This window comes from Ranitomeya variabilis, chromosome 2 (assembly GCF_051348905.1).
Source record: "Ranitomeya variabilis isolate aRanVar5 chromosome 2, aRanVar5.hap1, whole genome shotgun sequence".
In the NCBI taxonomy this organism is placed as follows: Eukaryota; Metazoa; Chordata; class Amphibia; order Anura; family Dendrobatidae; genus Ranitomeya; species Ranitomeya variabilis.
This window is the reverse complement of record NC_135233.1, coordinates 994,153,471-994,169,420: the sequence shown is the minus strand read 5'-3', so window position 1 is coordinate 994,169,420 and position 15,950 is coordinate 994,153,471. Positions and strand designations below refer to the sequence as shown.

Below are 15,950 nucleotides of genomic sequence, written 5' to 3'. Positions count from 1 at the left end.
GGCAGCACCACGAGCATCGGGACGGCTGCGGGGGACGCTGAAAGGTGAGAATAGCATGATTTTTTATTTTTTAAATTATTTTTAACATTGCTTTTTACTATTGATGCTGCATAGGCAGCATCAATAGTAAAAAGTTGGACACACTTGTCAAAATGGGCCCCCCATCTCGCTAGGGCCCTGGCACTTGCCCGGGAGCGCCGGGTGCTGACGCCGGCCCTGCTTCAGACAAGGGAGCCATCAGTCAAGCAAGAGGAGGCAGCGCTGGGTGGGCAATAGAGCTGGAGTGACAGAGGTTTCAGATCTACCATAGCTCTTCAGCCTCATTTACATATCAATTCAAATGCTGATTTCTCAGTAATGGAGGAACGGATCGGCCCTGTAAAGTTATTGCTGGACTTGTTAACTACATTAACATATAAATAGTTTCTGGGGGTGGGGTGATGATTTAAGGGTAAGATTGTAAGCTCAGTGATGAAGATGTTCATATTTCTCATTAACGGTATAAATGAGCTTTATGAGTTCATGCCCTGTGCCTATATGCTGGGAGTGTCTAATTCCGGTGCATTAGAGAAATAGGCCGGGTATCCTTGCACGGAACTGACTGCTCCTGGATAATCACTTTAAATTGCTCTTTGTTCCACAAGAGCTATGGATTTTCTATAGACGTGGAAAAATCTATATGAAAAGTTCTCTGACGCTAATGCACAATACAAATTTGGAAAAAACAAACAAAATAAAACAAAAGAACCTCAGCAGTTTTGACTCTTGGGCTGTATAGGTACAAAATCCATTTACAACTCACACAAAAAATAAAAAAGAAAGGAGAATCACAATTGCTTCTAGATTAAATAACTTGGTGTAAATTATTGATTTCTTGGAAGAGCATGGTCTGGAGTAAATTGGTACCATTAATAGAGCGAGGATATAATATGTCCTTGTCTTTCGCTTCCCTATAGAAGCACAAATGTGTTTTCTAAGGACATTTTTCAGTATCATAGGAAGCTGCCAGTACAAAGCCGTGATGGTGTGCGCGCTAAATAAACCAGCACGGTCAGTGGTATGCCTATACTGTACATGCTTATATATTAGAAGTTAATCTTAAAGGTCTTCTGATAATAAATAACTAAAGGAAAAGTAATTACTAATAAATTCCTAAAGTCTTTTAATTAGCAAATTATACTCGTTTTGTCTCTGGAGGTAATAGCAGAAACCTGTCGTAGGATGTTAATAGGACCAGTAGGAAGCTTATCTTCATAAATATATTTTAAAATAAAGATATTCAGGAACGTATTTATAATGATACTTCATTCAGTTATTTATTTATTTATTTTAAGAAGGTATAGGCTATGCTGTGTAACCAGCTCCTCCTATAGTAGGTATAGGCCATGTTGTGTAACCAGCTCCTCCTATAGTAGGTATAGGCCATGTTGTGTAACCAGATCCTCCTAGAGTAGGTGTAGACCATGTTGTGTAAACAGATCCTTCTAAAGTAAGTATAGGCCATGTTGTGTAACCAGCTCCTCCTATAGTAGGTATAGGCTATGCTGTGTAACCAGATCCTCCTAAAGTAGGTGTAGACCATGTTGTGTAACCAGATCCTCCTAAAGTAGGTGTAGACCATGTTGTGTAACCAGATCCTCCTAAAGTAGGTGTAGACCATGTTGTGTAACCAGATCCTCCTAAACTTTGTGTAGGCCATGTTGTGCCACCAGCTCCTCCTAAAGTAGTTATAGGCCATGTTGTGTAACCAGCTTATCCTAAAGTACTGTAGGTGTAGGCCAAGTTTTGTAACCAACTCCTTCTATAGTAGGTATAGGCCATGTCATGTAACCACCTCCTCCTATAGTAGGTATAGGCCATATTGTGTAACCAGCTCCTCCTAAAGTAAGTATAGGCCATGTTGCATTACCATTATCGTCCTGAAAAGGTTCTATTTTTTTTCTTAATTTTAAATTTTAAATACTAAACTTTCATTTCTTTTAATAATTTTGTCCAGCCTAAAAAGTTAGGAAACTTTGCAGCTTATTAAAGGATTTGTCTTAATTCATGTAATAAAAATGCATTTAGTGGCTTTCAAACATTGTGCTTCCTAGGCTATTTGCCTATTTTAAGCTGCATTGATATCATAATGTACTTATTTGTAATACATATGTTGGCAGTGATGGGTCAGCACCTGTGTCCTCCCCTTAGTGAGCCCAGCCAGTGCTTCTGTCACATTGTTTGTGGCTGGTCCAACCCACAACTATCGCCTTTCACTCCAGTAAGATTAATAATAGCAGTAATGTTTGTTAATAGACAGACCCTCACTGCCCCCTTTATACTGTATTGGAAGCATTGGATCTGCCCCCACAGGGACCTTGTTCTCATACTGTCCCCACTAGTGATACAGTGATACTTGTGTGAAAAAGTGTTTCCCCTTCCTGATTTCTTATTCTTTTGCATGTTTGTCACACATAAATGTTTCAGATCACCAAACAAATTTAAATATTAGACAAAGATAACGCAAGTAAACACAAAAGATAGTTTTTAAATGAAGGTCTTATTATTAAGGGAAAAAGAAATGCAAACCTACAGGGCCCTGTATGCAAAAGTGATTGCCCTTCATTAAATAAATTAACTGTGGTTTATTACATCTTTGGAAAGCTGAGTTCAAATTCCCTAGCCACACGCAGGCCTGATTGCTGCCATACTTGTTCTCAATCAAGAAATCACTTTAATAGTCCTGACAAAGTGAAGTAGACCAAAAGGTCCCCAAAAGCTAAACATAATTCTGCAATTTAAAAAGAAATTCTGGAATAAATGAGAAACTAAGTAATTGAGATCTATCAGTCTGGAAAAGGTTATAAAGTCATGTCTAAAGCTTTGTGACTCCAGCAAACCACAGTGAGAGCCATTATCCACAAATGGTGAAAACATGGAACAGTGGTGAACATTCCCAGGAGTGGCCGGCTGACTAAAATTACACCAAGAGCAAAGCGACGACCTATCTATGAGGTCATAAAAGACCCCACAGCAACATGCAAAGAAATGCAGGCCTCAACTTGCCTCAGTTAAGGTTAGGGATAAGCGAATTTGATCAGGTCAGGGCTTAGCAAGCTATAGCACTTACCGAATAAGCTGCAGAGGGAACCCGGCTTCCAGGAACGCTCCGGCTGATCAGCTGTCTGGCGCCGCAGCTGCATGTGTCGTGGCTGTGTGACAGTCACGACTCACGACACATGCATGAAGAGCCCAACAAATACAGCCACGACACATGCAGCTGCGGACCTGAACAGCTGATCAGCCGGAGCGTTCCTGGAAGCCAGGTTCCCTCTTCAGCTTACAAGAAGAAAAATAGAACTTGGCACTCCTTTTCAATGCTGAAATAATATATTTATTGCACAAATAGAAAAAAACAGAAAGATCCACAAAAAAGCGTTGACGTTTCGGCCTAATCGGCCTTCCTCAGAACATGAGGTGGATCCCTGATTAATAATAATTGCTGTATTGCTGTGCAGGCCTGTAAAGCCTGCAGTAGAAATGAGACAGCCTGCGCTGCAGAAAAAAGCACAACCGTGCTGGAGAAAGCGCTCTGCAGCTTAGTCGGTAAGCACTATAGCTTGTCGAATAAGCCCTGACCCGATCAAATTCGCTCATCTCTATTCATGACTCCACCATAAGGCCGGGGTCACACTTGCCAGTTCAATGCGAGAAACTTGCATCAAGTCCATGCACTGCCGCCGGCACTTGGGACCGGAGCGTGCGGCTGCATAGAAATACATACAGCCGAACGCTCCAGTTCCGAGTGCCGGCAGCCGGGTATTGATGCAAGAGACTCGTGCGAGTTTCTCTCATTGAACTCGCAAGTGTGACCCAGGCCTAAGAAAGAGACTGGGCAAAAATGTCCTGCATGGCAGAGTTCCAAGATGAAAACCACTGCTGAGCAATAAGAACATAAAGGCTCGTCTCAGTTTTACCAGAAAACATCTTCATGATCCCCAAGACTTTGGGGAGAATAATCTGTGGACTCACGAGACAAAAGTTGAACTTTTTGGGAGGTGTATGTCCCATTACATCTGGTGTAGAGGTAACACAGCATTTCAGAAAAGGAACATCATACCAACTGTAAAATATGGTGGTATTATGATAGCTTGGGGCTGTTTTGCTGCTTCAGGATTTGGAAGACTTGCTCTAGTAAATGGAACCATGAATTGTGCTGTCTACCAAAAAATCCTGAAAAAGAATGTCCAGCTGTCTGTTCGTGACGTCAAACTGGACAGTGATCCAAAACACACCAGCAAGTCCACCTCTGAATGGCTTAATAAAAACTAAATTAATACTTTGGAGTGGCCTAGTCAAAGTCCTGACCTTAATCTGAGTGAGATGCTGTGGCATGACCTTAAAAAGGCGGTTCATGCTCGGAAACATGAAGGACTCCCAGACTATGAGAAATAAGATTCTCTGCGGTATGTGTGGAGAAAGCCAGGCACTGCTCATCTCCTGCCCAATACAATCCCAACAGTGAAACATGTGGTGGCAGAGATATCCTGGATGAAAACCTCTCCCAGAGTGCTCTGGACCTCAGACTTGGCCGAAGGTTCACCTTCCAACAAGACAATGACCCTAAGCACACAGCTAAAATAACAAAGAAGTGGCTTCAGAACAACTCTGTGACCATTCTTGACTGGTCCAGCCAGAGCCCTGGCCTAAACCCAATTGAGCATCTCTGGAGAGACCTGAAAATGTCTGTCCACCAACGTTCACCATCCAACCTGACGGAACTGGAGAGGATCTGCAAGGAAGAATGGCAGAGGATCCCCAAATCCAGGTGTGAAAAACTTGTTGTATCATTCCCAAGAAGACTCATGGCTGTACTAGCTCAAAAGGGTGCTTCTACTCAATACTGAGCAAAGGGTCTGAATACCATGTGATATTTCAGTTTTTCTTTTTTAATAAATTTGCAAAAAATTCTACATTTCTGTTTTTTTTCAGTCAAGATGGGGTGCAGAGTGTACATTAATGGGAATAAATGAACTTTTTTGAATTTACCAAATGGCTGCAATGAAACAAAGAGTGAAAAATGTAAAGGGGTCTGAATACTTTCTAAACCCTCTGTATACTCCCTATGTTATATTATAGACTGTGTTGTATTAATTTCTCCTCTCTAAGTTAGTTATAGGCTGTGTTGTATTACTATCTCCTCTGTATGTTAGGTATATGGTGTGTTGTATTACTATATCTTCCCTATCTTAGGTATAGGCTGCATTGTTTTACTATTTCCTACCTATGTTAGGTATAGGCTTTGTTTTATTACTATCTCTTCCCTATGTTAGGTATAGGCTGTGTTGAGTGTCAATTATACCAAACTAATTTGAAAAGGTATGCTAATACAAATTAGCCAGGCATATTTTTTTTTTACAGTGAAGGCAGATTTTCACATTAGTAAGATAGAAGATGACTGTTCGTGCTTTTAAAGTTCTATGGAGGAGGAAATGTGAGGAGCTTGAAACAGACAAAGACATTCTGCTGCAAGTTTTCCTGGAATGGCCGACCCAGTTCTCCATAGAACTTTATGAGCACCAACTGTCATCTCCCATTTCGGTAATGGGAAAATCTGTATTCACTGAAATCAGATTTTATTTTGAGAATGCATGATCAGACCAGGAAGATAAAGACGTGGATTTCTCTACTAAGACATATTACAATTTTTTTTATTTTTACATTTATTGATTTATGAAAAAAAAAATGATACTTAAGAAAGATTTTTTTACTTTTTATTACGTTTTTTATATATTAATCAGAACACCTACAGCAGACCTTGACACTATCTGATATTTCTAGGAAGGTGTCGCGGTAGCGATCAGTTATTTATATAGGAGCGAGCGGCGCATGTGAGACACACGTTTATCCCGCTGTAAAGCGAGGGCGCCGATCAAATGGATCCTGAGATGTAAGAGCGAGGAGGAGAATGTCAGACAAGGTGCCGCTTTTGTCTGCAGGAAGATTTTTGGCTTCCGGAATTCCTTTTTTCTTGAGTCTCTGACCTCACGTTTCATTAGGATTTAATAAAGTTCCCGTGTAATGACATTGTGCTGAGTTCCCGCGGCTGACGGAGGACACCACAATGAACTGTCTCATAGATAATTGTTCTTGATCATTCGCTTCAGACACAGGCTGCTGCCGATTTGATTCTATTAATTGACAAAGAAATATTGTAATGTCAGTAAAAAAAAAAAAAAAGCGAACGTCTGGTGATGACAAACTGTCTAAGGGGAAATTAAAATCAACACATCTCTGTGGGAGGATTTAATTAAACAGAGAGCTGGTGCATGTGCCGTAATAATCTGCGCGTTAACACTTACCTACCTGGGAAGCCTCCAACGCCAGTTTTTCACTTATACAATATCTTATGGGGAAGAAGAAAAGACTTTATCCAGGTAAGTCCTTGATTGTAAGTGTAATCGCTGTGCCCGTGTAGCCCCCGATCGGGTGGTGCGGTGAGGCACCGTACTGTGCCCGTGTAGCCCCCTGATCTGGTGGTGCGGTGAGGCACCGTACTGTGCCCATGTTGCCCCCTGATCGGTGGTGCGGTGAGGCACCGTACTGTGCCCGTGTAGCCCCCTGATCGGGTGGTGCGATGAGGCACCGTACTGTGCCCGTGTAGCCCCCGATCGGGTGGTGCGGTGAGGCACCGTACTGTGCCCGTGTAGCCCCCTGATCGGGTGGTGCGGTGAGGCACCGTACTGTGCCCGTGTAGCCCCCTGATCGGGTGGTGCGGTGAGGCACCGTACTCCAGCATTTCTGGATAATCTGAGGACCTGTGTCCAGTGATCCTCCCTGATAATCCTGCAAAAATCATCCACAATACGAAGAAATGATCTTTTTCATGAAAACTCTCAGGATCAACACCACACGTCAGACTAAACCAGGTCCTTCATCCGTCATCACTATTTCATCACTCTCTGCCCATCGCTGTAGTCTTCCTTTTTGTCTACCCTAAAAGTCATTTCTGAGTTACCGCCATTTATGACATTTTCATTTTGCTTTATGTGCTATGCTTGCTTTACACATAAGGCGGGAAATTCTGAAAACGCCAGTCTTAAGGCCCCTATACACGTTGAAATAACATCCATGAAGCCACTGATATCAATGTATTTGGCCGACAGTCTAATGTTTATGTAATGTTTGTCGAAGTAGTTAAAGGGTTATTCCCATCTCCAAGATCCTATCCCAATATGTAGTAGGTGTAATAATAATAATATTAGCAAATGCCTCCAATTAGAAATGTAGTATAGTTCTTCTGATAAGCTATGTCGCTTACTACATGTGCAGGGCTTTGCTGTAACTTGGGTATCCATTGTTATGACCACTCATATACTGACAGTTAGTTATTAGTGGTCGTAACCATGGATACCTAAGCTACTGCAATGCTCCACATATAGGGTAACCGACATAGCTTATCAGAAGAACTATACTACATTTCTTAATGGAGGCATTTGCTAATATTATTATTGTTACCCCTGCTACATATTAGGTTTAGATCTTGTAGATAGGAATACTTCTTTAAGGATCCGGCATGCCCAATTACAGACAAGCCGTCGCCAGAGATGTCTGGCAGTGGCTTTCTCATGGAGGACACAGGAGTGTTCAGCAGAGCAAGCCCTTCGTGAATGGGAGGGTTGGGGGAATGATCATTCAGCCGACAGCTATCTGCGGTGTACGGCAGGCTCTACCGCCAGCCAGCTCTAATAACATTCTCCAGATTGCGAGGTGCATTCCTTTTCATCAATTTAGCACATTTTTGCCTGTCTGTGAAAATGAAATCCATCCAAGCTGTGAATTGCCTTAGTTTTGCGGCATAATTTAAGAATATTTTTGTCGTCCATTTGACAGATTTTGAATGGCCCCACCCACTTTAGATAGCCCCTCCCACTTCTGTGACTTTTGAAAAATGGCGGGGGTGGGGAGGGGTATTAATTTGTAAAATCTTTTCCAACTTTCACAGTTTTATTTTACACTAAGAAAGCAGTGTACAGCCATTAATTACTCACTTTGAAAAAGTTATATATAAAAAAGTTTTATATTGCATTTTTTACGGTGTAGCGTGTAAGACGTACATTATCGCTGGTGTTTGTCATGTACAATAGAAAAACCTAAGAAACAAAAATGGCATAAAAAATCCCGTGTGTAGTGCGTACTGCGTTCTAAAATCCTCACATACAACACAAACACTTCCAAACCGAGAAATCGCTGTGTCAAGAGACTTTAAAGCGTAAAAACTCTGGAAAAACAGCACAAAAAATGCCCAGGAATGGTTAAAACTGCCAGGGGCTCCATAGATCCAATGCGGGTCCCACCGAGAGGGAGGTCTAAGGGGGCGCAAAGTCAGCCAAAACCTCAGTTCGCGGGTGAAATGTAACAACTCTTGGTCTTTTCAGCCAATGAATGATGCAGCGCGGGGAATTCTCAATATTATGGAATTCTCAGGCTCCCCCAAATTCACCCCATTAGTTCACGCTGTTTGGTAAATTTGCGCCACTTATTAGTTGACTCGCCTCGTGCCACAAATTGAAGCACGGTTCTGGCACATTTTTTCTACCCTTTTTTGATCCAGTGAGGCCACACCCTCTTGTCAGTCAACATAGACACAGAAATTGTCTAAAACACTTCATAAATATGATGCTGGTCATTTAAAGAGTTTTTTGGTGAACATTCCCGGAAGGATCAATCATCCTACGTCTGGTCCTCTGGACATACAGTATGTAGCCAGTTCGAATGGCTGTAAAAACCAATATGGACTAAAATATTAATGGCTTTGTTCATTTGCAAGAACTAATATCAACCTGTATATATGGCTACCTTAAAGGAAATTTGTCACCAGATTTTTGAGGACCCCATAATGTAGGGGAAGAGACCCTGATTCCGGCCATGTGTTACTTACCGGGCTGCTTTCTGTAGTTTTAATAAAATTCCTGTTTTATCTTCTGCAGATCTACCAGTTCTCTGAATGTTGAGCTCTGTATATCCCCTCCCACTCCACTGATTGGCAGCTTTCTGTATTCACTGTGCATAGGCAGAAAGCCAGGGGCGGGTTTATACAGAACTCTTGAATATGGAAGACTACATCGCAGCAGTTTTATTAGTCCTTTAGATTTAAACTCCTGCTGATAAAACTGTGGTTTTATCAAAGCTACAGCATGCAGCCCAGTAAGGGACACATTGCTGGAATCAGGGTCTCTTTCCCTACATTATGTTGCTCTCAGATTAGGTGGCAAAAAAAACCTGGTGACAGATCCCTTTAAAGAACTTCTGCAATATAAGTTGTAATTGGTCTTGTTGAGCCGTTAGATGCTGTGTGGAGGGGACTTAACGGGACGTAATTGTAAGTATCACTCCAATGATTTCCTATTAGGTGGGTCGCATTTCCTCCAGTGACCTCATTTAGATTGGGGTCCTCTATAACAACGTATCTCTGATGGCAGTAATCAGAGTACTTGTGATGAGAGGGGCTCCGATCACTTTAGCCCCCTCTATATGGTGCCACTCACCACTCCTAGGGGTACAGATCATGTACATGACATGCACAGCTTTCCTCCTATCGCTTGTACTGTAAAGCAAGGACCAGATGAATACATTTTCTGCAAAACAGATGACGTCACTAAATTGTAAAGTATCCGCCAATTATGCAGTGCTGAAAAGTGTGAAGATAAAGGCACGTGTCGTTAGCGTCGGAGCTTGTGTATTGTATTTCCATAAGTTTTCCGAGTTTCCTGAATCTGCCAGGATCTCAGGCAGCTATTGTAAGTGAATCCGATCATTGGCAGGAGGACTCCATTCTGAGTTATGCGCCGAGGTTGATTTATCAATACTGTTGCTGAGGGCAGGTTCTGCAGCTATGTACAAACTCATTAATCTGAGTAATGGGTGCAATATACTGTATTTCTAAAATATGGTGCGCCTTATGATAAATGTATGGTGGTTTCCTGCTCTGATTGTATGTAAAGCAAAGCCATTGTACAGAAACAGAGACTAATAGACCTTGTCTCCATTCTATAGAAACAAACCCTGATATAGCGTCTGTGGTCTCTGGACCTTTCATCACTTTTGTCATGTTAAACTTGATACCTTATGGTAAAGGGGCTGAAGAGATGAATAAAACATTGTTTTTATTTCTCCCCTCCATTGTACGTAAAAAGAGATTCTTCTGGGGGTGGAAACTGTTTCTCCTGTATGGCGTTGACCAATCATAAAAAGGCAGGAAAAAAAAAATAGCACACGCCCCCAAAGAATTCAGAGCTGTCATTTTCAGTGTGGTTTGGTAAGACTGTGTGTCACCTGATCACACGGAGATCTCCTAACTCCCCGGTGCTTATTGACAGAACAAGCTTTGGGAGAGGAGCCTTAGCGGTGTCATTACATCTAAGGCTACTTTCACACTAGCGTCGTGCACTGCGTCGCTATGCGTCGTTTTGTTGAAAAAACGCATCCTGCAAAAGTGCTTGCAGGATGCGTTTTTTCTCCATAGACTTGCATTAGCGGCGCAGTGAGATGCATTGACACACGTCGCAACCGTCGTGCGACGGTTGCGTTGGTCCGTCACCACCAAAAAACGTTGCATGTAACGTTTTTTGGTGCGTCGAGACCGTCTTTTCCGACCGCGCATGTGCGGCCGGAACTCCGCCCCCTCCTCCCCGCACATCACAATGGGGCAGCGGATGCGTTGAAAAACAGCATCTGCTGCCCCCGTTGTGCGGCGCTTTCACTGCTTGCGTCGGTGCGCCGCAACGATGCAATTCGTCGTGCGTCGTACGGCGCTAGTGTGAAAGCCTTACACTCTGGATCTATCCCAGATATCGGCATGTACACCCCTGGCCTCAACTATTCGACAATTTAATTGTTCACCTATTAGAAAATCTCCTCCATTATGCTGTTTTGACAGACATGGTCATTCTTGTATCTGCTCTTCTAGGTGAACACCTGAGGATTTGTCCACAAGGTTACACATGCTGCACCTCGGAGATGGAAGAGAACTTCGCCAATATCAGTAAAACAGAGTTTGACAACTCGTTGAGAGAGTCCAGCCTGTCCGTCCAGGGCCTGCTCTTCACTCAGAACCGAAACTTTGACAGTAAGAGCCTTTTATATTACATCTCATAGCAATCAGTCCATAACATGGGAGAACTAAAGGTGATCAAACATGGACCATGTCTCCCCACTATACTCTCAGGCCTTATGGATTTCAACAGTGTTCATAAATCTTGTGAGAATTGTGACGACTAGTAAAAGCAGCAAAAGGATGTAGAGTACGAAATGTGTGTCCATATTCTGTAACTGAGTGTAGGTGAGACTTGTTCTACTTGGGGTCTTCAGTGAGGTTTGTCATGACAACTCTGGTCACACTAAAACTACGGTACACTATGCCTGCCTAAGGCTACAGTACACTATGCCGGCCTGCCTAAGGCTACAGTACACTATGCCTGCCTAAGGCTACAGTACACTATGCCTGCCTGACTAAGGCTACAGTACACTATGCCTGCCCGACTAAGGCTACAGTACATTATGTCTGCCTAAGGCTACAGTACACTATGCCTGCCTGACTAAGGCTACAGTACACTATGCCTGCCCGACTAAGGCTACAGTACACTATGCCGGCCTGCCTAAGGCTACAGTACACTATGCCTGCCTGACTAAGGCTACAGTACACTATGCCTGCCTAAGGCTACAGTACACTATGCCTGCCTGACTAAGGCTACAGTACACTATGCCTGCCCGACTAAGGCTACAGTACACTATGCCTGCCTAAGGCTACAGTACACTATGCCTGCCTAAGGCTACAGTACACTATGCCGGCCTGACTAAGGCTACAGTACACTATGCCTGCCCGACTAAGGCTACAGTACACTATGCCTGCCTAAGGCTACAGTACACTATGCCTGCCTAAGGCTACAGTACACTATGCCTGCCTAAGGCTACAGTACACTATGCCTGCCTAACTAAGGCTACAGTACACTATGCCTGCCTGACTAAGGCTACAGTACACTATGCCTGCCCGACTAAGGCTACAGTACACTATGCCGGCCTGCCTAAGGCTACAGTACACTATGCCTGCCTGACTAAGGCTACAGTACACTATGTCTGCCTAAGGCTACAGTACACTATGCCTGCCTAAGGCTACAGTACACTATGCCTGCCCGACTAAGGCTACAGTACACTATGCCTGCCCGACTAAGGCTACAGTACACTATGCCTGCCCGACTAAGGCTACAGTACACTATGCCTGCCCGACTAAGGCTACAATACACTATGCCGGCCTGCCTAAGGCTACAGTACACTATGCCTGACTAAGGCTACAGTACACTATGTCTGCCTGACTAAGGCTACAGTACACTATGTCTGCCCGACTAAGGCTACAGTACATTATGTCTGCCTAAGGCTACAGTACACTATACCTGCCTGACTAAGGCTACAGTACATTATGTCTGCCTAAGGCTACAGTACACTATACCTGCCTGACTAAGGCTACAGTACATGATGTCTGCCTAAGGCTACAGTACACTATACCTGCCTGACTAAGGCAACAGTACACTATGTCTGCCTGACTAAGGCTACAGTACACTATGCCTGCCTAAGGCTACAGTACACTATGCCTGCCTGACTAAGGCTACAGTACACTATGCCTGCCTGACTAAGGCTACAGTACACTATGCCTGCCCGACTAAGGCTACAGTACACTATGCCGGCCTGCCTAAGGCTACAGTACACTATGCCTGACTGACTAAGGCTACAGTACACTATGCCTGCCTGACTAAGGCTACAGTACACTATGCCTGCCTGACTAAGGCTACAGTACACTATGCCTGCCCAACTAAGGCTACAGTACATTATGTCTGCCTAAGGCTACAGTACACTATGTCTGCCCGACTAAGGCTACAGTACACTATGTCTGCCTAAGGCTACAGTACACTATGTCTGCCCGACTAAGGCTACAGTACACTATGTCTGCCTGACTAAGGCTACAGTACACTATGTCTGCCTAAGGCTACAGTACACTATGCCTGCCTAAGGCTACAGTACACTATGCCTTCCTGACTAAGGCTACAGTACACTATGGTACACAGTGGCGGTATGTCCCTGCTAGGCTACATTTGCATGGACTATTCTTTGCCACAATGGTCAGTAACCCATTTAGCTTGTTTTTTTTATTCTTATTTATTATTATTATTATTATTATTATTATTATTATTATTATTATCCTGATATAAATGAGTTGATGCTACTGACAAGTTTCCTTTAAAAAAATTAATGTTTTTTTTTCCAGTTTTATATAAATAGTAATCAGTGTTTAAATTGTTTATCCCACCAATAATATTTATCACCTCACCATGAGTGTCTGAGGGTATGTGCCTATGATCCAGAGTTACTACAGGTTTGACACAGCAACATACACTGCGTCCAAAGAACTGCTAGTTCCGGATCATGGGCACCCGGTCTAAGGGGTAATGTTTCTCCTTGTGGAGAGTGACATGCCTGACAGGCCAGTGTAAGGAGACTTATAGGCCATGAAATGCTCCTCTGGAAAATGATATATGCAAATTGCCAGTTCATAGTGGAAGAGGCCTTGAACACTAGAGCCACGTATTGAAAGTAGCAATGCTAAAAGTCTTTTAGGATTGCTACTTCCATTAGGTGGTGCTAGAGTTCAAGACCTCTTCCTCTATGAAGGGAGGCAATTTGCATATCTAACCATGGGTGGTGATACATGTGTGATGACAGGAGTCTGTCCACTAGGACCCCCATGGGTTCTAAGATCAGAAGTGATAGTGCACATGTATGACCACCACTCTATTCACTTCTACGTGAGCAGACATGCATTTATGTGACCACCCCACCTATAGACAGTGAATAGAGCAGTGGTCACACATGCTCACTACTGCCCCATGTCCACAAAGGCCGTTCTCATGATTGGCGAGGCTCTCAGGAGTTGGACCCCACAGATCATGCATTTATCACATATGCTGTGGATGTGTAATACATTATGTTGGTGGGATAACCCCCTTAATGAAAAGTGTTCGGTTTTGAGCCTATGGATGTAACCATCGATGGCTCCATACAGTGACTGCACGCCATTCTCACAGAACAGTTTTTCCATTCTATTCCTTATGTACGATATCTCGCTCCTTTCCAGGATATTTTCTGGACCTGTTGAATAAATCCGAACAGATTCTCATGGACACATTTCCTAATTTGTATGGAGAACTTTACACCCAAAATGATGGGAAGATATTCAGAGACTTGTACATCGAGCTGCGCCAGTATTACCGCGGCTCCGGAGTCAATCTGGAGGAGGCGCTGACGGAGTTCTGGAGCCATCTACTGGAGAGAGTGTTCAAGACACAGAACTCACAGTTCACCTTTTCTTATGAGTATTTGGACTGCTTGGCAAAGCAGTATGACCAGCTGAAGCCATTTGGGGACATTCCACGGGAATTGAAATTAAAGGCAACCCGGGCGTTTATCGCAGCCCGATCATTTGTCCAAGGACTTGGCGCTGCTGCTGATATCGTCAGGAAGGTCACCCAGGTATGTGTTCATACTGAGTGTCCTGTACACGCAACATACAATGGACACATCACTATCGTTTTTGGCAAAATGCGACTCATTAGTCAGGCAACCATGGTATGGTTGTCATGCTCAATTAGCATACTCCTCTTTCTTCTTTAGAGGATCTGTTGTAGACTTTTCTGCTCGATGCTAACCCAAATATTGTGCCGTTTGGCAAATAGAAGCTATTAAAAAGTGCAGCCATACTCCTTCCCTCTCACGCTCCACCCGTCCTCTCACCAGTGATCAAACATCTGGTAAATATAATTATGAAGTTACATTACAGTACATAGGTTAAATCAGCTCTCCTATGTTAGATTTAAGCAGGGTTTACATGGCGGCTTTGCTGTGACAAAGAGCGCTGTGCATAGCTGCTAGATCACAGTGCACAACAAGTAAATGGGACCGCATTGCCACCCTTAGGGTACCGTAATCTGGACAAGAATGTTACAAAAAATCCAACTCCGTTGGATATTTTGCAACTTGCTAGTCACAGTTAGGTTACCATAGAGGCCACAAACTGATACATTGGAACGGATTTACTAATGTGGCTGGGCCTAGGTCGTGACAAAATATGCACCAATCGCAATCCAATGGATCAGTTTGGGACCGCTAGTGTACCACAAATGCAACAAGCAAGTTGCTAACAATCCAACAGAGTTTTTTTCAACATGCTTGTCGAAGTCATGGTACCATAGAGGTCGCAAACTGATACATTGCAAGGGATTTACTAGATTGTGGCGAAAAATGTACCAAAGTTTGGTGAAATTTGGAGCATAATGTTACAATAAGCTTTATAGCTATTTGTTATGTGTTTTAGATTTTTTTCTTCCTTATTCAAGGGGCAAAGAGAGTAACAAAGCAGATGAGGGGAGCAGCATAGACGAAAACAGGAGCAGCATAGATGAAAAGAGGAGCAGCGTAGGCGAAAAGAGGAGCAGCGTAGACGAAAAGAGGAGCAGCGTAGATGAAAAGGGGTGCAGCATAAATGAAAAGAGGAGTAGTGTAGACGAAAAAGGGAGCAGCGTAGACAAAAAGGGGAGCAGCATAGACGAAAAGGTGAGCAGCGTAGATTAAAAGGAAAGCAGCGTAGGCGAAAAGGGGAGCAGCGTAGGCGAAAAGGGGAGCAGCGTAGATGAAGAGGAGCAGTGTAGACAAAAAGAGGAGCAGCGTAGATGAAAAAGGGTGCAGCATAAATTAAAAGAGTAGTGTAGACGAAAAAGGGAGCAGCGTAGGTGAAAAGAGGAGCAGCGTAGGCGACAAGGGGAGCAGCGTAGATGAAAAGGAGCAGCATAAATGAAAAGAGAAGTAGTGTAGACAAAAAAGGGAGCAGCGTAGATGAAAAGGGGAGCAGCGTAGATGAAAAGGAA

General features: G+C 43.4%; 1 protein-coding gene across 1 annotated transcript in view; it reads left to right on the top strand.

The window, feature by feature from the left end:
- The window catches only part of GPC1 (glypican 1), an 89,105-nt gene that overhangs the window by 59,795 nt on the left and 13,360 nt on the right, over positions 1-15,950 (top strand). Inside the window, exons 2-3 of the mRNA XM_077291110.1 lie at positions 10,949-11,107; positions 14,165-14,559. Coding sequence (XP_077147225.1) covers positions 10,949-11,107; positions 14,165-14,559 — 554 coding nt within the window. The remainder of the gene's footprint in view (positions 1-10,948; positions 11,108-14,164; positions 14,560-15,950) is intronic.